This window comes from Acomys russatus, chromosome 9 (genome assembly GCF_903995435.1).
Source record: "Acomys russatus chromosome 9, mAcoRus1.1, whole genome shotgun sequence".
NCBI lineage: Eukaryota > Metazoa > Chordata > Mammalia > Rodentia > Muridae > Acomys > Acomys russatus.
In genome coordinates, this window is record NC_067145.1 from 40,186,494 (window position 1) to 40,210,663 (window position 24,170).

General features: G+C 45.0%; 1 protein-coding gene across 3 annotated transcripts in view; it reads left to right on the forward strand.

Moving 5' to 3' along the window:
• Positions 1-15,604, forward strand: part of Zeb1 (zinc finger E-box binding homeobox 1) — a 170,518-nt gene extending 154,914 nt beyond the window's left edge. For all 3 annotated transcript variants that reach the window (XM_051151173.1, XM_051151175.1, XM_051151174.1), the window contains exons 4-8: positions 1,038-1,240; positions 2,140-2,245; positions 6,866-8,667; positions 10,767-10,947; positions 13,012-15,604. In XM_051151173.1, the coding sequence (XP_051007130.1) occupies positions 1,038-1,240; positions 2,140-2,245; positions 6,866-8,667; positions 10,767-10,947; positions 13,012-13,616 (2,897 nt within the window). In that variant the 3' untranslated portion in view covers positions 13,617-15,604. The remainder of the gene's footprint in view (positions 1-1,037; positions 1,241-2,139; positions 2,246-6,865; positions 8,668-10,766; positions 10,948-13,011) is intronic.
• Positions 15,605-24,170: the final 8,566 nt, after the last annotated feature.

A 24,170-nucleotide genomic window follows, 5' to 3' on the forward strand; every position in this document is an offset into this window, starting at 1 on the left:
GCTCTAGCTAGCTGGCTTTTTCACATGCTTGTAGAGGTTTCAGGACCCTTGACTAGGCACCTAGATTCGGGTCGGTCTCTCATCTGCAGGCTGCTCTTCGTGAAGCATCAACTCTGTGTGCACCTGCACTCCAGGAGAGCAGCATGTGCTTATGAGGAGTCGCCTGGAGAGTCCTGCCAACCACCTTAGGTTGCCTGCTTTCTTTTTTTAATAATTTATTTATTTTATTTTATTATTCTATGTGCATTGGTGTTTTGCCTGTATGTATGTCTTTGTGAAGTGTTGAGTCCCCTAGAACTGGAGTTACAGAGAGTTGTGAGCTGCCATGTGGGTGCTGGAAATTGAACCTGGGACCCTTGGAAGAGCATGGTAGTGCTAAGCCATCTCTCCAGCCCCGGTCGCCTATTTTCTAAAAAGAATTTAAAATTAAATAAAGTAGAGGGTATATTTATAGTAAAATATCACTCATGAACTAATCTGAAAAACAAAATGGGAGAAACTGCTCAAAATGGTAATAATTGGCAAAGTACTCCAACTTATGACATGACTCTCAGCCATGGTGTTCCCACCACTTCCCTGGGTCTGCCACGCCCTTTATGGTCTGAACTCTGTCATGTGGCCACACCCTGAACACCTTGGAAACCCTACCACTCACATATGGTAGTAACTCACATGAAAAGAGTTAGTGCCAAGCAAGCGATGGAATTGTCACGTGCAAGCTATATGGCTCCCATACTGCGTAACTCAATACTAATTTACTTGTGTTCTCCAGCTAACCACACAAAAGAAGGGAAGAATTATGGGAGATCTGAAAGCTGTGGTTAAATGCCCAATTAATCATTGGCTTGCTATATAACTTTTAAGGTACTTAACCTGTATTTATTGTCACATTTTCTCCTTCATAAATGGAACTGACTGTCCACCCTTCGTGGTGTGGAGGCAAATGTGAAGACTGCACTGCGTGTGGCCCAGGGATTAGGCAGTGACTGACCATGTTCCTTGACTGCCTCCAGTTACCGTGTGCCTTCCCTTGCCAGGAACACCAGATGCGTTTTCCCAATTGCTCACCTGCCCATACTGTGACAGAGGCTACAAGCGCTTCACCTCTCTGAAGGAGCACATTAAGTACCGCCATGAGAAGAATGAAGACAACTTCAGCTGCTCCCTGTGCAGTTACACCTTCGCATACAGAACCCAGCTCGAGCGTCATATGACATCACACAAGTCAGGAAGAGAGCAAGTAAGTGAAAGCGGGAGCCTGCCACCTTCCCACCCTCAGTGGCCTCAAGAAAGGTGGACACGCTGGGCACTTACAGGTCCTGTGCAGATATGGCAGATGTCTGCAGTCTTACAGACATGAAAGGGGTTGTGAATGAGCCTTCCTTTCCGATAAGAGCCTTGCCAACCTAATTTGTTTTGCATAAGCCATACTAAGTATCCTGAGTCTGAGAAACTCCAGGGTGTTCTGTAAACATGGTCTGTATCAGACCCTTGCTAAAGAACGGACAGATGGCAAAGCTGAAGCAACACTATAAAAACAGTCTTAACATGTGCAAAGACCATGATGCCCACTTTAGTGAGGAGTTTTCTGATGGGTGTAAAATGAAAAAGCTGTGACGTGGGAGCCAGTGTGAGGAAGGATGGCTGAGAGATCAGAAGCTGTCACGAGTGCTGGTCTCTCAGGCCTTAGGAGGTCACACTATGACCACGCAATGAGCATTTCTATGTCTTTTTAAGGTGTGTGCTCAGTACATAGCTCACTTCTGTTGTATGGCAGACTGTTCTAGGCAGTAGGGACACAGGAAGTAACAGAACAAAAACGCAATAGCTGAGAGCACACACAACTGATACATATGAAAACAATGAACGTATTTTCAGAAATCATCAGATCGAAGAACCATCCTCCTGGGATGGGCCTGGTACTCCTGTCAGGTCCTTTCTGTTAAGTTAACAGATGGCTATAGTCAGCTTGCCTTCTTTATCTGTAATCTAGAGTGCAGACAAGACCATCCCTGGATCCTAATAAATGTGCAGCACTCTACTTTCACCAGATGCCCTCTGTTCATGACGCTGTAAGAGACAGACGGATCGTGAAGCCTCCCTGAAATGGAGGACCTAAACACCAGTTCTTTCTTGCAGAGACATGTCACGCAGTCTGGGGGCAACCGTAAGTTCAAGTGCACTGAGTGTGGAAAAGCGTTCAAATACAAACACCATCTGAAAGAGCACTTACGAATCCACAGCGGTGAGTATGCGCTTTCTCGCCGCACTCAGACAGCCATGCATCCATGCTAACAAGTCAACCTGTCATAACAGGTGCACGTATGTAAGGTCCACTCGCTGCTTTCCAGTCAAATGATACTTTATTGGTGTCTAACCTCTGAAGTATGTAATAGAGCAGACCCCACCTTCCTGTCTGAATATAGCATAAGTAAAGAGAGCCTTTACATGGGGAAAGTAGAAAAGAACTTAATGAAAGCATGGAGGGGGCGTGGACCCAGAGATCTCAGGCAGCTTAAGGAGAGTGTTTTAGCATAAACAAAAATTTAAAAGAAAACTATGTTCCCCAGAGTCCTCAGCTTTTTGTTCCACACAAGTTTTGCATTGGTTTTTAGATTTAATGACAAAAGCTCATAGAGAAAGTTTAGTGGTCCCACATCACACTGTGAAGCCTGTTGTTTTGATTAAAGTGTCTCCCAGGCGGGTGGCGGGTGGCTTCTGGATGATGGCAGTCCTGTGTCATCTGGAATTGCGTGTCCAGTGATAAGTATGCCAAAGTTGTTCCTTGAAATGCTCAAACCAAGATCCTTAGAGGAAACTTTGAATTTATCTTCATGCACTTATTTAATTTTTCTGGAGAGTATAGGTGCTCTCTTACAGCCCACACGGTAGACTGTCCTTAGACTCTGTGCTACTGAACAGCACTGACTCATGGTCAATAATCTACCTTCGTACAAGAGAATGTTTGAAACATTAGCTAAACAAGAGGGTTAGTAAATGTTACAACTAGGGGTAAAGAACAAAATCAAGATGAAACTTGGATAGGGTTGATGGTGCAGTTTCACATTAGCGTTTGTCAGCTCTCCCAGGGGTACAGAGCTGGTGTGCATAGCTAATCCCAAAGATCAAAACAATGGCCTAAAAGCAAGACATTGACCTTTAATGGAGAAATCCTGCTTGGTGAGCAAAACCCATGGTCAGGAAGTGAGTTCACATCATCAAGATCTCAATGAGCAGCCAGTGCTGATGCGTAAAAGCGAGTACCAGCTCAGGGAACACAAGACTCCCCTCGGCGTGCGTGGCGGTGCCTTACTCTTCACCTTCTCCTCCATGAGGCATGCACACAGCAAGTCATGCTGTGAGTCAACCTGGGACTACCCTTCCTGCTACTCGGTCTATGGAAAATGTTCCTTAGAGCATCATAAAGAACAAAGTATGGAGGCTGGAGAGACAGCTCAGGGGTTAAGAGCACTGTCTGCTCTTCCAGAGGGCTCAGGCTCAATTATCAGCACCCACATGGCAGCTCACAGCTGTCTGTAATTTCAGTCACAGGGGATCTGACACTCTCACACAGACATGCATGTGTGCAAAACACCAGTGCACTTAAAAACAATTTTTAAAAGAAAATATCATTTATTACATCATGAGAATTATTTTAAAGACTATAGAAAACCGTGGTAGGGTTTCTATTTTTCAGGCAGATTCTTCAGTAGTGGGGCTACTGATATTTCACCCGAGTGTGATTTCGAAAACGTGTTTCTCTGAAGTATCCACTTGGATACAGATCAAATGTACAAGCTCTTTGAAAGTCTGGTCTTGGCCAGAGGAAGACTTTAAGGCAGGGCTTCTCCAAGTGCCAGCCAAGACCCGGCACCACACTGCCAACCTCCTTCCTGTTCCTGGTCTTTCCAAGAGACCAGATATAGACATTGAGACTAAACATTTGAGAAACTATTATATTAGGCTGTTGTTGTGACATTTTTTTAATGTGCTGTGTGTGAGAGTGCAAACATGCATGTGTTTGGGTGTATATACATTCATGTGTGTATACATTCATGTTTATATATATTCATGTGTGTGCCACAATACACTGTGGAGGTCAGAGCATGGCTTGGCGGGTTGGAGCGCTCCTTCTACAACATGGTTCCCCAGGGTCAAACTCTGGCCATCAGGCTTGATGAACTGTATCCTCTGAATCAGCTCACTGAACCCATTTTCTTTAGATTTTACAAATTTTCAGATAATAACTTGAAACTTAAAAAAACAAAAGCTTATAGTCTCCACACAGGAAGCTTGCAAAGCACTCAGTGTCAGAGTGACTGGCCTGCACACTCTTCAGAAAGCATCTACAGTGGATTTTCTTTCCCATAGGTTTTTTTTCTTTAGCTTTTAAAATGTGTTGAGGATCAGAGTCCAAACTTTACACTTCCTAAAATGCCCTGGGTTGTTGCTCTGTTCTCATCACCATAAAGCTCTGGCTGTGAACCCCAGGCAGATCATGTGCACTAACAGGCAGATGTGTGCTGTGTTAGGAGGTGAGCTGTGCCCCGGAAGCTCCCATGTCTCCACTCAGGGAGGACAAAAGTGCCCCTGCGCAGGGTCCAAACCTCCCTACAAAGTCCTGCCGTAGTGATTCCGTGCACTCAGCATGCTGGTGTAAGTTGTGACAGTCCCCTATCTCAGCCCCTAAAAACACTCAATGTTTGCCTCTGGCTTAGTAGTGCCATACTCTGACAGAACTCCAGGTTAAGCTGGTACCATAACCAAACTAAAAGTCATGCCGTGGGCAGAAGTGAGAAACTAAGAGGTTTCCAACAAATGATTTAGGCTTAGAACAATTATTCTATACATATCCTTTCTCACCATGGTGAAGTATCAAGGTGATTCTGAGCAGTAAGAAAATGACAGGTAGAATGTGCTGGCATTTACTTCTGTAGGCCTCGAATAACCCCATAAAATACACCCTATCACACACACCCTCTTCCTCATAGAGATGCATAGGCTTAATTACCTTCTCCAAGGTCATCAAGCTAGTTCGTGACAGACCTGCACTCTGTCAGCAATATCCCAGCTCCAGGCCACGGTCTTGACCACTATGGTGTTACATGTCTGCCTTCCTGTTTCTCTAAATAGGAGATTAGCTCTGTGCCTCATTAAAGCTCTTATCAAGTCATGAACAGTGTTGGACTGAGCTGAGGTAGACTAGACCCCATGTCAAACAGAACTGCATTGTCACATACCCTTTGCCTCATGGCCACTGTACACTTGTATCTCATGACGCTGAGCATCACACCCTGCTCCAGGCAGCATGTGTGCCCAGAGGGAGAACAGGAAGCCGTGAGGGTCCTGAGGCCCTGTCCTGAGAAAGCTCATGGAGGATCCTGATTTGTTCAGTCTGCAGGAAGCTGGAGACAGTAGTGGATCTGGAGGCCTGCTTGTAAAAACAGTAAAGCCTGCTATGTGGGGGTCAGAGAGGAAAGCAGGGAATGGCATGGGCAGAAAAGCCAGCATCTTCTGGCTCAGCCCTTAGCCTGTCTCTTGGTAAGATTGCTTTTTGAAGGGAACACTGCAGTTTGTAGGGAGCACACTGAAAATCTGTTGTATAATCTCATAGCAACCCAGTGAGAGCATGTCTGTATTCACATGCCAAAGCACCAAGGCTGGAAAGACGGAGGAAGCGGTATGTGATGAAGCCGCCATCTGAACCAAGGCTGAGAGAGAGCCTGGATGTCCACCAGGCATCCTGTAGGGGCTGCAGGCCTCACCTGCCTCAGTTTAAGCAAAGACTGAAGCAAATAGACAAATGCACTCTTGAGAAAGTCCGAAGAGGCGTCTTAGCTCCTTTGAAATTCTAGTATCTGGCCCTCCAAATAAGTTGGGTCTCTCTGGTCCTTGGCCTTGACCCCCAGCAGCAGCAGCAGCAGCAGCAGCAGCAGCAGCAGCATTTACACTGACTCCCTCAGTGCCTCTGCTTAGCTCTTGAAGGAAAGTGTTCTGCTGTCATGATCACCAGGAGCCACCAGATTTCACAGGTGACCCCACCCTAGGGCACGTAAGAGTCATGGCCAGTGAGACCCGGGAGGCCCCTTCCTGGAGCTGCAGCCTGTAACAGAGTCAGAATCAGCATTTTAACATTAGGCTCATGTGGCAATGTTGCCTTAGGCTCGGTACTTCTCAAAATATCATCCCAAACTCTTATCTGGTGGCCAAGAAGAAACACCCTGTGGACTGCAGAGTCTAGGCAGCATGCTAAGGGAGGCTCAACCAGCAGGGCCTCCTCTGACTTTACACCGTTTTTCCTGTCAGCTGGCACAAATGTTAGATTTAACCAAATGTAGTATGTTTGAACATAAAAACAAAGTTTTACCATACCTGCTAGCACCCCCAGTCTCCACAAGACAGCCTGGTCTCTGGGGAAAGTCAGTGGACACAGAACTTTTCCAGCGGGGCCATGAGGACATGGGAATCTATCAGTCAAGGACATGCATGCCTCCTAAGTCCAAGAGGAGACTGCATTTCTTTCTCTTTCTCTGCAGACGCCTGTGTGGCATTTTCACATTAACACAGGTTGATGAACTAGGATAAGAAAAAGACTAGAGTGGTTCTGTTGGCCATCTGAGCACTGCCGGAAGTCAGACTGCACGGCAGGATCCTGTGTACACATGACGGGTCCCGCTGGGCTAGCGCACCATTCAGTACATGCTCCTAATGTTCCTGTAGCTTTTGAATTGGAAGTGATAACTGTAAATAAAACAGTGTCATGGGCACACCCGGGAGTCTTGCTTTATTAAAATGGCTGCTTGTTATTGTTGGACCATGTGAAATTGTAATGATTCAGTGACTCCATTTTGTTGTTGTTGTTTAGGAGAGAAGCCATATGAATGCCCAAACTGCAAGAAACGTTTTTCCCATTCTGGTTCCTATAGCTCACACATAAGCAGTAAGAAGTGTATTAGCTTGATGCCTGTGAATGGGAGGCCCAGGTCAGGACTCAAGACATCTCAGTGTTCCTCACCATCTCTTTCGGCGTCACCAGGCAGTCCCACGCGCCCACAGATACGACAGAAGATAGAGAATAAGCCCCTTCAAGAACCGCTTTCTGTAAACCAAATCAAAACTGAACCTGTGGATTATGAGTTCAAACCCATAGTGGTTGCTTCAGGAATCAACTGTTCAACCCCTTTACAAAATGGGGTTTTTAGCAGCGGTGGCCAATTGCAGGCAACCAGTTCTCCTCAGGGTGTGGTGCAAGCTGTTGTTCTGCCAACAGTTGGTTTGGTATCTCCCATAAGTATCAATTTAAGTGACATTCAGAATGTACTTAAAGTGGCAGTAGATGGTAACATAATACGGCAAGTTTTGGAGAATAATCAAGCCAGTCTTGCATCCAAAGAGCAAGAAGCAGCCAATGCTTCATCCATCCAACAGGGTGGCCATTCTGTTATTTCTGCCATCAGTCTTCCTTTAGTTGATCAAGATGGAACAACCAAAATAATCATCAACTACAGTCTTGAGCAGCCTAGTCAACTCCAGGTTGTTCCTCAGAATTTAAAGAAAGAAAACCCAGCCCCTACAAACAGCTGCAAAAGTGAAAAGTTACCAGAAGATCTGACTGTTAAATCAGAGAAGGACAAAAGCTTTGATGGGGCTGTGGATGATAGCACTTGTCTTCTGTGTGATGACTGCCCAGGAGACCTCAACGCACTTCCAGAACTAAAGCACTATGACCCGGAGCCTGCTCAGCCTCTACCCCCTGCCCCAGCAGCCGAGAAGCCAGAGGCCTCCGCCTCATCAGCCGGAGATGGCGATTTGTCTCCCAGTCAGCCACCTTTAAAGAACCTCCTGTCGCTCTTAAAAGCCTACTATGCCCTGAATGCGCAGCCCAATGCAGAGGAGCTCTCAAAGATTGCCGAGTCTGCGAACCTGCCACTGGATGTGGTGAAAACGTGGTTTGAAAAGATGCAAGCTGGACAGATTCCAGAACAGTCTCCTGACCCACCCTCTCCAGAAACGGGTGCAGTAAACACCCCCGCAAAAACTGATGAACAGCCTCCATCTGCAGATGGAAGTGAGCCCCAGGAAGACGGCCCAAGTGGACAAAGTCCTCTCAAAATGACGAGCTCTCCAGTGTTACCAGTAGGACCAGCCATTAATGGTTCCAGAAGTTGCACATCATCCCCATCGCCTCTAAACCTCTCCTCAGCCCGGAACCTGCAGGGCTACTCTTGCGGGGCAGAGGGTGCCCAGGAGGAGCCCCAAGTAGAACCTCTTGATCTCTCACTACCAAAGCAACAGGGAGAGTTACTGGAAAGGTCGACTATCAGTAGTGTTTACCAGAACAGTGTTTATTCTGTCCAGGAAGAACCCTTGAACTTGTCTTGTGCAAAAAAGGAGCCACAAAAGGACAGCTGTGTTACAGACTCAGAACAAGCTGTAAATGTAATCCCACCAAGTGCCAACCCCATAAATATTGCTATTCCTACAGTCACTGCCCAGTTACCCACAATCGTGGCCATTGCTGACCAGAGCAGTGTCCCATGCTTACGTGCGCTCGCTGCCAACAAGCAGACTATTCTGATTCCCCAGGTGGCATATACGTACTCAGCTACAGTCAGCCCTGCAGTGCAGGAGCCACCCGTGAAGGTGACCCAGCCAAATGGAAACCAGGTTAGTAAAGCACTAAACTAGCTTTCTAGTGAAGGAACCTCCAGCACTGTGGAGTCAGCCAGATTGTCATAACTGTTTAGCAGGAACTTGCTGGCTTGCTTTCCTTGTGCAGCAGGATGCCATCCCTTGCTTCTAATCTGAGATGGGCACATCAACCATAGTTGAAACTGTATTCTTCTCTGAAAAACAGTGCATGCACCTCAGCTGGAGACCTGCTTGAACATAGACGCACAATAGAAAAGTTACACTACTCAATAATTAGATTTCTGGTTTTCTATTAGACTCGCAGATCGGTGAGAGTTTCTACATTGTTTATGATCATTAGTAAACAGTCATGTTCCCATCACCATAAAGCCAAGACAGGTTGGCTAGTGCTTCGTGTGCCAACGCCTGTGTTAGAGGCTCTCGCTAAGTGGAGTATTCTGGGCCTCAGACAAGAGAGTCCAGTCATAGTTACTGGGGTATGGCTGTGGGCCCCAGTGCACTTGCCTCTTTAGATGGGTTTTGCTTGCATGGCTTTGTTGTGTTTCTGGATAGAGCTCTACTGTGTTGCTATATTTCTCACTGTCCAGAATCTCTCAATGTCAGTAGCCTTGATGTCAACCACTTTGCCATCAATTTTTAATTGAATCAAATACGCAGAGATGGCTATTTGCTTTTACTGCAGGCACAGCTGCAGTTAGTTCCTCACCCTGCTCAGGATGCCATGCTGCCTCGGTGTTCCTTCAAGACTGCCACAATTGTAGTGATTCTTGAAGAAAATGTCCCCATAACCAAAGACAGGACACTAGATTTCTGGTGCATGTGTGTGTGTGTGTAATGTAAACTTGTGTCTGTACAGGTGTGTTCACCCATGGGTGTGCATGGAGAGGCCAGAGATTCACGATGACTATATGCCTCACTCACTGTTTTGAGACAGTGCCTCTCCCTGAACCTGGCACCCACCATTTTGTCTAAAGTGGATGGCCAGTGAGTCTTCACTCTGCATGTCTACACACACTCACACATGCCCCAGGCCTGGGGTTACAGATGCCTGTCACCGTACACACCTGGCTTTGCATGTGTGCTGGGATCTGAACTCAATCTTATGCTTAGCCGTCTTCCCCACCCTTCTTGATACATGTTTGAATTGAAGGGAAACAGAGCTTTTACCATTTCACATGACTGACTATATTGAAGAGCTGTGAAGTGGAGTCGCTTCCGCACTGGCAGATGGCTGGCTTTGCTTTATCATAGGTTGACAGGCTTAGAGGAAAAATTCTGGGACTCTTGGAAAAACACTAAGATCATAGCTGAGCAAAGCCTGCAGCAGGCTGTCTGCAAGAGTATTCCCTTGAGAAGAGCACCTCTCCCAACTGGCCTCCCTGAGTCTTGAGGCACTGTGCTATATTTTACTTACTCTGAGAATTGTAAGAGTTCCTTTTAACAGGCAGCTACTCCCATGTAAAAATCATAGACCCTCCCACACTGCTGCTCTTCGGTCCAGAGAAAAACCAAGGCAGCTGGCACAGAGACCTCCACAATGGAAGACACAGTTTACGACATTTTCTAAACACAGCATCTTAATATTTACTTAATGAAACTCAGAATTTCTTATGAAAAATACGGTAACTGGCAACGTTGGAAATGAGTGACCCTTTCTGTAACATTGCTATAAAACCGTAAATCTCCAGAACAAAGAAAACGTGGCAGCTTCGCATCTGATCGGCTTCTCCTGGTGGCCTCTCAGAACCAGCTGAAGAAACGGTTCCTCTATAGTTATTTCCATGTTGTCCCAGCCTCACTACTTCTGTCTCTCTGTACCCAGTTATAGCATGAGCGAGTGCCCATGGAAGCCCACCTCTAACATGGAGCTCAGCTCTGTGCATCCTCTGATTTTCCTATGTTTGTTTCTTTATTGGTGGGGGGGGGGCGGGGGGGCTTGACATGCCACTGCTCATACATGGAGGTCAGAGGACAACTCATAGGAGTCGGTTCTCACCTTCCACCATGTGAGTCTGGGGATCCAACTCTGTCATCAGCCTTTGATCTGCTGGGCCGTCTCACTGGCCCTGTCTTTTGCGTTTCTCTACATTTGAAATTTAATCTTTTTCCCTTAGGATGAAAGGCAAGACACTAGCTCAGAGGGAGTCTCCACTGTGGAGGACCAGAACGACTCTGACTCTACGCCACCCAAAAAGAAAACTCGGAAGACAGAGAACGGAATGTATGCGTGTGACCTGTGTGACAAGATATTTCAGAAGAGCAGTTCACTGTTGAGACACAAATATGAACACACAGGTACGTCAGGGGGCACACGCACTAGCTTATAAAGGTACCTGTGACCCAGTGCACAGGAAAAACACTGAAATAACATCTGAGGTTCTCAGAATGGGTTTCCACTTGTCACATCTTCCTATGGAAGTAGTGTCCAAGCCGCTCCCTTCTGCCGCCTGGCCTCCTGCTCAGCCTCAAATGACTTCATTTCTCTGCGACAAAGCATTTGTTCTGTGCACACTCATTCCCTTCAGCTCAGCTCCTGCTGCGCTAACAGCATAGGCGGCAGCGGGCCAAAGTGACGGGGAGGCAAGCCAGCCGTCCTAGTGCAAGGTTTGCCTCCTGGTCACCTCAAGGTTTTCAAAAGAAAGAGCTTTGCTGTTTTAGAAAGAACTTCTGCATGAGAGGCTGAACTTGATTTTAAGATCCCTCAGCCCTGAGGTTCTAGAATTCTCCACAAAATATACAGGCCTTAGGCTGATCTAGGGACTGGCAAACAGCCTCTTGCAGACCAAACAAGGCTCCTCTCATCTCTGGTGCCTGTGAGCCAAGTATGGACTTCTACATTGTTAGTGGTTGAAAAAGATTTAAAAAGATGAAAAACAAACATTGGCATCCTAGAGGATGGTTTGCTCCTGTCGGTCTCCCTCACTTGCCTGTTGCCCAAAGCTGCTTTTCTGCTCTTGCCAATGACAGACTTGAGTGATTACACTGGGGACAGAGGCCAGCTGATCCCAAGATTTCACAAAAGTGCTTTCCCACCTGGCCTTCCTGACTCCTCTCTCCAGAGCCATTCTGGTCACTTCTAGGGCATGTGTTCCTGCTGCCCAGGAGACCCTGTGGCCTGAGAATTCCCTCCATGACTGACCTCAGCTTGCATTGTCTTCAGACAATTCCAGAATTTCTATAGTTTAGCACCAGACTCCTAGCTGATCAGAACTGCTCCGTCAACCAGTTTCTCTCCAACAAGATCGATGAAGGCTGGTCTCATCATGAACTCTTAGCCCTCAGCATCTTTTTCCTGACCCTTAGCAGCCATTGTAGCTGCAGCGTCAGACACTCATGCTCTTTGTTCTGTTTGTTTGTTTGTTTTCGAGACAGGGTTTCTCTGTGTAGCCTTGGCTGTCCTGGACTCCATTTGTAGACTAGGCTGGCCTCAAACTCATAAGAGATCCACCTGCCTCTGCCTCCCCGACTGCTGGAATTACAGGCACGTGCCACCACACCCAGCTTCTCTCATGCTTTTATCAGCTGTGTTAACTCATTCACTCTGGTAAGAAGAAATGTAGACGAGTGTTTTATCATACACCTCAGTGTGACACTTGGGCAGTGGTTGGAGTTGGATGCTGTACCTCTCTAACCGGGCCTGGGATCATAGCTCTCTACTTGTTTTTACTGAAAAAATTAGAACAATCTCCTAATTCTTTAAAAAAGAGTTAAATACTAGCAAGTATCAAAATTAAAACTACATCCTAGCTGTAAAAAGAAATGTCAACAGTCATTTCTGCATTTTTAAGTGCTGACCGCCTCCTGACACTGGTGTTGTTAACAGCCAGTCCTGACTGTGCCCCAGCTGCCGCTCTCTGTGGATCTGCAGTGTTGCTCAAGCCCACACCTATACCTACTCACCAGGACCAAGATTGCCCTCGAGGGCAAAAGCTATCTCAGACACTGTAATCTCTAGAGAATTTCTCCATACGCTGTGTATTTATGTGTATTTGCATAAGTAAGGAGATACAGGACACATAGAGATACAACAGGAAGCAGGTTCCCCGCCTCTGTGCTTGCCACCATGCTTCGCGAGAGCCTCACCTTAAACATCTGCCGTGTGGCGCTGGTGTCTGTGCTTTTGGCATTCAGCCTTACGTAATGTGCACTGATGACGTCTGCAAAGTGGTTGGTAGCCATGGATTTTCACCATTAATGGCAAACCGTAGTGTCGTCATAAGTCCAGCCGGGGACCTGCCCGTTTCTTAAGCTTGAACCTGTAGCCTCCGCGTTCCACAGCCTGAGTGTCCCTGCATGCTCCCAAGTACTTCATTTACTTATGCCACTATTTTGTTTCATAGCTGTATTCTTACCTTGCAGGTAAAAGACCTCACGAGTGTGGAATCTGCAAAAAGGCATTTAAACACAAACATCATTTGATTGAACACATGCGATTACATTCTGGAGAAAAGCCCTACCAATGTGACAAGTGTGGAAAGCGCTTCTCACACTCGGGATCTTATTCCCAGCACATGAATCACCGCTACTCCTACTGCAAGAGAGAAGCAGAAGAAAGGGACAGCACAGAGCAGGAAGAGGTGGGGCCGGAAGTCCTGACGAATGAGCTCGTTGGTGCCCAGGCATCTCCCTCACCGGCTGACTCGGATGAGAGAGAAAGTTTGACAAGGGAAGAGGACGAAGACAGTGAAAAGGAGGAAGAGGAGGAAGAAGATAAAGAGATGGAAGAATTGCAGGAAGAAAAGGAATGTGAAAACCCACAGGGGGAGGAGGAGGAGGAAGAGGAAGAAGAGGAGGAAGAGGAGGAGGAAGAGGAAGAGGAAGTGGATGAAGCCAAGCATGAGGCAGCAGCCAAGACTGATGGTGTGGTAGAGGATGATGCTGCTGTGCAGCAGGCAGGCAGCTTGGAGCAGAAGGGGAGCGAGAGCAGCAAGCAGCTGTCTGAAGAGAAGACAAATGAAGCCTAGGAGTTCTAGAAGGAATTGTACTTGGTAATGAAATTTGCTCTGTATTACCCACGCTTTCCATGGAACCTCGGCTCCTCTGCTGTGGTTCCTGCTCACTACTGTGTAATGTCAGAACTGAAAAAAAAAAAAAATACAAAAAAAAAATCCGGGTGTGCCTGAACCTCAAACCTAGTAATTTTTCATGCAGTTTTCAAAGTTAGGAACAAGTTTGTAACATGAAGCAGATTAGAAATCTTAAATGACTCAGAAAACCAAGGTTTCTTAGCAGGTTACAGGAAGCTGGATGGGCATCTGGCATGGTTATCAGTATTATCACTCTTACTTTGGTTCATTCTTAAGCTGTACAATGGGAGAAGTTTTATAATTTTTTATTGGTAAACATATGCTAAATCCGCTTCAGTATTTTATTATGTTTTTTTAAAAATGTGAGAACTTCTGCACTACAGAATTCCCTTCACAGAGCAGTAGAAAGCAGTTCAAACTGTGCTGGCTACCTGCTACCAATTCAGTCAGGAGGTAGGACCGCTCACGTTAGATGCCATGTCGTTAACATGCATTGCTAGCCTTAAGGAAGCAGCCGAGAAGAACTGAAGTTTCTTACTCATGTGATTTTCAATGGAGTTCAAAGGTTGTCGTTGAGTTCTGACTGCAGGGACGAACAGTGTTGATGTGGGGGGACGGCGGAGTCCGCAGAATCAGTGTTCGTGATTGTGTGTGCGTACGTGGTAGCAGCTATGAAGGGTCTATAGGAAGCGCGGTGTCTCCTTTGGCCTTAAGCAAGACCTGTGTGCTCTAAGTGCCATTCTCATCAGTATTTCAAGGCTCTAACTGCCTTCATTCAGTGTGTGGCCTACGATAACTAGCATTTGTTGATTTGTGTGTTATTTCAAAATTCCCAAGTAAAACTCAAAACCACTGACTCTGTCAGCGAAGCTGAAGCACTGGGCCATTCCATGCTTTGGTTCCTCAGCATTCGTTTTATGTTGATTGACTCTCAGAGATCTCTACAGAAACAAAAGGGAAATTCTCCAAACTACTTAATCCATGTACTTGCGTGTCAGACATGGATAAGCCATTGGTATTTGGCTCACAACCGTTTCCAAATGTTAGTTATTACGGACCCAGTTGATGAACAGCATTAGCTGATTTTTACCTACCAGTATTATTTTATTTCTTTTAGTTTATAGATCTGTGCAACATTTTTGTACTGTACGTCTTCAAGCCTGGCAGTATTAATACCCTTCTTACTGACACGTACTTTTAGTTTTAGAAAACTTTTATATTTATGTGTCTTATTTTTATATTTCTTTATTTATTACACAGTGTAGTGTATAATACTGTAGTTTGTATTAATACAATAATATATTTTAGTATGAAATTTTGGAAAGTTGATAAGATTTAAAGTAGAGATGCAATTGGTTCTCGTGCATTGAGATTTGATTTAACAGTGTTCTGTTAACATTTATACTCGCCTTGGACTGTAGAACAGAGTTTAAATGGGAATGTATTAGTTTTCCAACTACAATCAAGTCATTCTCCCTCTACCCAGTTTTTAATATGAAACTCTTACACTTTGAAACTCACTGTGTGACTCCTAGCATGATGCTCTGCAGGTCTTCTGTTAAGAGTTAGCCCAGCCATAACTCATTCCCTTAGCAAGCCAAATTAGAATCGCCTTCTGTAAACAGGGTTGGGAACAATGTTTAACATGTTGTGCCAATTTGTTCCTGTATCCATGTATGTAAGCTACAATCCGACTCTTCCTTTTAAGTTCCTTGTTACACCATGGTCATTTTCTAGTTTTTTACCAGACTCCCCAGCTCACAATAAAATGCATCAACAAGCCTGACCCGCTGTCGTTCTTTGGATCACCCGCAAGCTCTTCTTTGGACAGCTGTCTACAGAATGGGCGTACATCCTAGAGCTTCCCTCACCTTCAGCTGAGTTTGTTGACACAAAGTATTTGAGACACTTAGCATGAGAATGCCTTCCCCTGTGGGGCAGGGGCCCTGGGGAAGCCCTTCTGCAATCCCCACCTCAGGGCATCTTAAGGATGCCCAAGCTTAGACGCCTTGTGCTTGCTTCTGCCACATCAGCTCCTGTACTGTCACTGATGTCCCTTCCCCATGTCGTGTCAGTCACCACTGGCCCACCCCCCCACCCCCCCACCCCCGCAGCCTGGCAGCACCCACTGAGCGAGCACAGGAGCCACAGAGCTTGTGTTGCTTCTAATCTGAGCCTCCACTGGGTAAATGATCCCGGGATTTGCCAGTGCTCTTATTTGGGGTTTCTGAGACATGGAGCATAGGAGGTGCAACTAATCTCTGCCTTCGTAGCTGCTCTGTTATGATGGTGTGTGGAGAGCTTATTTCTAGGTGTCTTTCTGGTGCTCAGGTTCATGGAACATGGCATTGGAAGCTGAGGGTGGGACTACCTCAAATTAACGTGACAGACCTGGTTCCAACAGAGTAACTTGATGCTAGGACCAGTATCCCAGGCCAGGGCCCTACTCCCCCCCCCCCCCCCCATGTCCATAATCATTTAGCTGCATGATTTCTTCTGTCCCTAACTGTAAAGGTTATGGAATATAAGGTACCATTTGTAGGGGATCTCAGAGAAGACATTACCTCACCCGTATGGCTCAAGGGCTAATGAAGAAACTCTAACAGCGTGACCAGGGACCACTTCCCACTGCTCCCTATCAACATGAGAAGCAACAGCGCGTCCTCAGATGCGTCTGCCTTGCTGCCTTTATCAAGACTGCTTTACACAGAGCCTTAACATTCACAGGAAAGCCATCTGACCATGACCACAGGCACAGTGCGTACAATTGGGCTCTGCACACAGGCCCAGCTGATTCCAAGGCTCATCCCTCTGCCCAGCCCATATCACGCTTCATGTTGAGATGGATTCTTCTGGCCACATGGAAACGTAGCCCCAGCCCTAGGCAAGGAGAATAGAAAATCTCCCCCCTGAGAGCAGCACAGATCCTGGCAGAGGAAGGTGGAGATGGGATTTCTCTCAGGCTCTATGCAAATGCAAACTCAACAGACAGCCCCAGGGCAGTACTATGAAAGTATTCAAGCTCACACAGAAATCTAACCCTGGATTTCACAGAAGATCAATGGGGCGTTACAGTAGGGTGGCCATGTATTGATTCTCTCTCTGACAGAACTTCAGACCTCCAGAAGCCCCCTCTGTTCAGTGAAGGAAATTTTAACCAGAACAGACATTGACCCCAGCAACTCCTGGGATATATAAGGGAAAAAAAAAAAAAAACTTATTATAAGGCACAATAGAGCTCTTACACCTGAGGGGACTGGAACAGAAGGGTTCCCCCAACTACTCAGTGGTAAGAGCACTTACCCAGAATGCCTGTTGACCTGAGTTCCATCCTCAGCACCCCGGAACCCCAGAACCCACAGTGAAAGAAGATGACCAATTCTTAATGTTGTCTTCTGACCACCACACGTATGGCATGCATGCACGTACACACACAATAATCAAAAATGTTTATAGATCAGTAACATACATTTTTAAATCTCCTGAATTATTACAAAGTCATATCAAGTTGTTCCTGATGGAAAAGATGGCTCTCAAATGATGGCATCTTACGTCAACACTTGGAGCATAAAGTTAAAGTGATGCGAGAAAATGCACAGCATTAAGCTGCAGCGGGAGAGAACAGAAGGCTCGCCCACCTAAGTTTCTACCTCAGACTTTAAAAGTAAACACACATGAAGCAGGACAGAGCCAATAGTATGGAAAAAAGAAAACGACATAAAAAATGTAAATCAAGTCAGTCTTTGAAGAGGTAGATTTCTAGCTACATATATAGACCAAGGAAGACAGAAGAGAGACATAAGTTGTCAGTCTTGAACAACAACAACAAAAAAAAGTCTACAGACCCAACAGTAAGATAAAGAAGTAATAACTCCTCCATGTTCCATGTTGGGTATCTAACAGCTTAGATGAAAGTAGCGCATTTCTTGGAAGGCCCTAATTACCAAAACTCATTGATAAGTAACCTAAATGATATCAGATTAAATTGATCGCTAGAACTCTTCCTGCAAAGGAGACTCACACCAGGCGGTGCCACTGTGAACTCTTTCACACATTTGAAAAGGCTGTGCCAATTCTGCACAAACCATCTCTTTCCTCAATTGCCTGTGAAGCTCAAAACAGCCGGCAATGGCATTCCAACACAAGAGCTACAGACTTCAACTCCTCAAGAAGATAGATGCAAAGACCTTCAGCTGAATGTTAGAAGATCACCTTGAGCACTTTATCAAAAGAAAATTCATCGTGATTAAGTGGGATTTGCCATAAAAATTCAAGATTCATAGAGCACTCAAAAGTCTAGTGTACCTTCCACTAACCATACGTACGGTTGAGAGCAGATGGAGATCTGTGATTATCCATAGGTGTAGGCGAAACATCAAAACAAGAAAAATAAAAACCTTCAACAGCAAGTCAGAAATTACCAGCAATCTAGAAACTGAAGGTGATTGCTGTAATAATTGTCATCTTCAAACCTCTGCAAGTAGCAGGGTGAAAGACCACACCCTCCTCCAAGCTGGGTTTCTTCCTTTAAGTACAGACCCGCTGTTGGCCTAATTATGTACATAGAAAATAAGGAATTTGGAAGGGAAGGCAAGAAGTCATGGGGAAAGCCAGTCACTTTCAGTCAAATAGCTCTAGAAGTGAGAATTTACACCTAGACACAGTACCATAGAAACCAAAATATTTAGTGATGATTTAACAAAATACAGACAAAACCTGTGCACTAAAAACTCCAAAATATTGCTGAAAAAATTTAAATGCAAAGAAAATGAAATTCCAAGTTTGAATCAGATGATGAAAGTGTTAAGGAAACAGTTTTACTCACTATTGACACGGTCCTGTTTTAATCAAAATGTCAACTACATATTGAAGTTTCATAGAAGAGCAAAGGACTTTAAGAAAATCATTTTGAGAAGAACAAAGTTGGAGGACTTGGAATGTGTAGTTTTATAGTGCTATAGTCATCAAAACAGTTTACTGTGAGACTAGCCATAGATGAAGGAAAAAAAAAATGGAATTAACAGCCAGAACCCACACACACCGTCCAGTGTCAAAGGTGCCAAGACAACGCCGTGATGAGGTAGGTAGTGTGGTCCATTCTTGGAATCCCAACAGCCTAGATAGAGGCTTAAAGACAAGAGCTTGAGTTGGAGGCCAGCCTGGGCTACATAGCAAGCCATTATCCAAAACAAACCAAAGAGCAACAGTGATTCTGGCTTTAAGACCTCAGGAAACAAATGTGCTCTTCACAGCATGTGCAGAAATTAGTGAAGGAAATTAGTGATAAGCCTGGCTGTAGGGGCTAAAATTCTAAAAGAATGAGAATTCCTGAGTGACCATGTGTTAGGTAGATAATCCTAGATATGGAAAAAAAAAACAATAAAAGATTTGATGATGAGACTTTACCAAAATTAAACATTTTTACCCTTAAATGACATTAAGAAAATTAAAAACCAGACCGGGATAAAATATTTGCAGAACATACACATATATACTATGTACCCATAAGAAATCAAAATGTGTCCACACAAATAACCTACACTTGAATGTGAACAGTATAATTGTAACTAAAAAAACTTAGAGTAAAACTGAGTCAGATGGCTAACAAAATGTTAATTATATTCAATAAAGTATTTGGCCATGAAAAGGGAAGACACTGAAGCACATGCAATAGGCTGGGTAAACCTTGAAAACACTGAGCTAAGTGAGTGACGTCACTGGCAAGACTACACACTCTGTTTCCAAATGTAAGCATATCTATGCAGAGAGAAAAATGTTTAGCTGCCTCAGAGTGGAAGCAGGGGAACCGGTGATTGCTTCCTGTGGGTACAGGTTTCTTTAAAGAATAACAAATGTAGATTGTGGTGCTATCTGGGCAACTCTGTACTAATCCATGTAACTACATTCTAAATGGGACACCGTGCTGGTGCGTGACCTGTATTAATAAATCCACTAAAACTCGTATGTGTGTGTGCTGCATATACAGGGGACTGGCAACAACACCGTCTCTTAAACACAAGTAAATAAGGATAGGTTGGCCACAATATGCTGCCACTGTACACCCAAAACAAAAAAAGTCCGAACCTTTGGAGACTCGGTAACACCAAATGTTGGCCAGGTCTAAAGCAACCAAACTATTTGCATGTGGCTGGGGTCAAATGAAATTGTCATGTCCGCTCTGGAAATTATCCATCTGGAGAATGTTCACCCCGACTCCTTGAGACCTAGCCAAGACCTAGACAAAAACGCAGGATTATGACACCATAGCAGTCAGGATACCCTGTCATGAGTTAGCCCAAATGCCCATCGCCTGCGATGGGGTACCAGGTCTAGCCATGCATGCCGTGAGCTCCACGCAGCAGAAAGCACAGCCTGACTGAAGCTGAAGATCAGAAGGTGCAATGGGACAGGATGCAGGAACAGGACAGGTGCAAGACATTTTCAAAGCCCCTGAACTATTTATGTTGGAACTGGGAGAGTTTTAGCATATGCCAATTACAACAGCTCATTAAAGCTGATTCTTAAGCAGGTAGGAGCCCATAGGCACAAGGGAGTCCCACCTCCAGATAAAAGACGCAGCCACTCCTGTGTGCAAGCAACATTGAGCATTCTACCCCAAACTGTTTGTGCTTATTGGTTTGAAAGGAAAGCAATCAATTATACTAAAACTGATCCTTTAAAAAGACATTTTCAACTTAGTACTGGCTTACATAATGATTATCTCATGTAGTCGTGGCACAATTTGGTTTCCCTTTGAAGTGGATCAGTGCAGAAAGCTTTAGGAGTGTAACCTCATGAGGCCTAGTTTTGACTAAAATCAGCGCTCTCCACCCGCCCTTAGATGTCTTAAGCTAAAGTAACTAAAGCTGGACACTTAGGGGTGCAGTCTGAGAGGATAACAGCAGTATATTAGAGACGAGACTTGTTTGAGGATGTCAACTTTGCACAACCACCATTTCCTCCATTAATTAGGAACAGACCCAAAGTAGACTGTGTGTGTGAACACGGCAAGCCAGAGCCCCACTGCACTCCAGGCTTCTTGGCGTTCAGCAACACTGTTTCTCTCCTGAAATGGTGGTATTTTTCTTTCAGCCTTAGAAGGTGGGAAAAGAAAGCAGTATCTTCAACTTAGGTATGTTCTAGGCTGACTACAAGCCATATTTTCTTTCATCTGGAGATTCAGAAATTGTGATCCTGTTGCTAAAAGCCAGACCAGGACTTTGGCCAGATTGCAGCTTGGGTGTATACAGTGAGCAGGCAACTCGGTCAGGGGATCAGTAGCACTGCTGGGCTCAGCACAAGCGGACAGGCGACCTATAGTGCTCCAGACTGCTCTGCTCTGTGGCTCTTGTAGGACCTTAGGGCAGACATGTATGTCACTATGCATATGTGTGGATTTCTATGCATGGTGTATGCACATGAGAGGCCAGAGGTGTCCAATTCTCCTGAGATCTAGACTTACGGGCAATTGTGAGCCACCTGACATGGGTGCCAGGAACCAAACTCGGGTCCTCTGCAAAAGCAATGTGTGCTCTTAAGCCCTCAGCTGTCTCTCCAGTCTGTGGACTGGGTCTCTCTAGCCCCTGGAAAGGGGGTGTGTGGGGGGGGGGGACTCTCAAGACAGTATATCATGAGTGACAGAAATAGAAAGCTATAAAACCAGCAGAGAACATATAGACTGTGGGTCTACACGGTTCACATATGATCCTTGGGGATAGCAGGACCAAGAAGGAAGGTCACAGAGAGCTGTGGTCCAGATTCTACTTGAGATGCAGTACCCTGTGCCACCAAAGGGTTCTAGCCTAAGAAAAGATGGCGTGATGATGACAGAGAGATCCCTGGTTTCAGTTAGAAAGGCGCCATCATATGTAGAAGTTTGGCAAGGAGGACTCCACGTGCTGAAACCAAGTCGAGCCACCCTGGGTTTTCTATCTAAGGCAGTTCTCCATTTAACATCTACTCTCAGTTAAGAATCTTTTTAGGCTCTTTAAAGAGGCACACGTCATTTCACAGCAACCTCTCTGAAACATCAAGTCACACCCTTATTTTCTTTGCCCTTCTCAGGTTTGTAGCCTATACTTGCATTGTAACATTGTGTATGTGTGTGTGTGCATATATACAATTACTGTGAAGACCTTCCCCCATCCCCTGTTACCATAGGCACTAAGGTTATATAACTCCTCTTCACTTGGCAAATCCTGCTCAGTTATCAAGAAATAATTACAAGGCAGAATAAGAAAGAGAAACAAATTGCAGCTGGAGGAGAAAGGCAAACATGAGAACCAGACAGAATGAAGAGTGTTGACCAGAATGGGGATTTTATTTTTTTATTTTTATTTTTTATTAATTTATTCTTGCTACATCTCAATGTTTATCCCATCCCCAGAATGGGGATTTTAAAAACCTGCGTGGGCATGCAAAGGTATTCAGCGCCCAAGGGCCACAGTGTGAAGGAACATGAGCACTGTGAACAGAGATAGAAACCCATAGAAAGAACCACAAGAAGGTGCCCCAGACCAAAATTAATGGGCACAATATATGTAGGTGCAAATAAGAATAGCAGAAAGAAATATTGAAAAAAATAATAGCTAAAAATTTTTCCCAAATTAATGTCAGACATCAAAACACAGCTCCAGAAAGTTCTAAGACTATTAAGCAGGTAAGTACTAAAACCCCATAGGTACACATATTTCTTTTTCAAACCACAAAGTATCACAGATAAAGGAAGAAAGAGTCTAAGGGAACAAACAGCTCACTCATGGAAGAGAAAATGTAAGAACTACATCAGCTTCTTCCAAGAATCTGAGCAAACCAACAAAAATGAGAGAGTGGGAGAAAAATCTTTAAAGTATTGAGGGGGAGCAGCTCAGGATTCTGTACCCTGGATAAACAAAATTTGAGAATTGAGGGGGTTCGCTAATAGAACTGTCTTACAAAGAAATGTTAAGTTGTTTTGTTTTGTTTTTTTCTAGTGAGGAGACAAATACAGCTCAGAAGTTTGAGACTAATATAATTCATAAAGGAAAAGTGTTGAAGAAAGAATAAAGCCAGTGTAAACATTTTAAACTTGTTCTTTTACTCTTAACCGACTTAGTAAATGTTAGTTTATTCAAAATAATAATAGCAATAAAATAAACTGGCAGAATATATTGGCCACAGGCCTCACTGCCCATAGACAAGAGCGCCAGAGGGAGTCGGAAACCTGGAGCACTCCTGGGGCCCCTGAATGGACAGAAGAGCGGAGGAAGTCCTGTGCTAAAAGGCTACAAAGAGATGGCTTCCCTTTGACCACACTCCCGTGTCCCTCTCCAAATAGGGACAAGGGTCCCCAGGGCTTCACAGCAGGGGGTAGGGGGTGGGGCCGGGATGATCCTGCTCAACCAGCATTCCCAGACACTTCTCAGAGCCTCATTGGAGCCTCACCTCACAAGTAAAACCTAAAACAAAGAGTCAAAATAACAATGTGACCCGTTTGTAACTAAGGAGGGTTCACCAATGCTGCAAGATGAGATCCATGCACAAAGGCGATAGTACTGCGCGCCTTTGCCTTTGAAAGCCTATGAAGAGACACAACGGGAAGCAAGACGCAGCTTATGACAATTATAATTTTAAAAACTATGAAGTGCCTACAAATTTATCTCATCAATAATATAGGGGGAAAAGTCTGTGTTTTTTACAGACATACAACCAAAGGCCTGAAGTAATGTGCTAGTGTTACATTCATAGATGAAGAACTTACTATTTGAAAGTCAGTTATTTTCTTCTCAGCCTGTAGCGTGATGTGATGATGCCTAATGGAGCTCCAGCTGCTCATTGCAGGGGTTCAAAACTGTAAAGCGGTTTTTGGAAAAGTATTAGTGAGCAGGAAACAAAGACAAATCTTGGTGCAGTGATGCACACGTATAAACCCAGATGCTTAGTAAGTTCAAAGCCAGCCTGGGCAACTTGGCAAGATTTTGCAATGGCAAGCAAGAAAGACAGGGGGAAAGAAAGGGAGAATAGAGGTTGAGCTACAAAGTCAAAGAATGACATGAGCGCACATCAGAGTTGGACAGGACTGCTCAGGTGAGGGCTGAGTGTGAGAAAGCGCAGGATCCTCAGGCGCAACAGAGGGGAGGAAGCGGAAACTCCCACATGCTGCCAGGGCATCGAGAAATGAGCAGTGCTCTGCTTACTGACACAGCAGCCTACCCCATGGGTACACAGCCCAGAGACATCCACGAGTTTTCTTTCTTTCTTTCTTCCTTCCTTCCTTCCTTCCTTCCTTCTTTCCTTCCTCCCTCCTTCCCTTCCTTCTATGACTGCTGACAGGACCATCAGAAACCCAAGTGTTTGTTACTACAGGAATAAACTGGCCATGTGGAATGCATACTACTGCACTCTGTGGCATCAGAGACAACAAAAAAAGATCAGCACTAAGTGACAAGAGGTCTACAAAAAACAGTGTTTAAAAGAAAGAAAATCAGAAATGTACATAATGCACTTTACAAA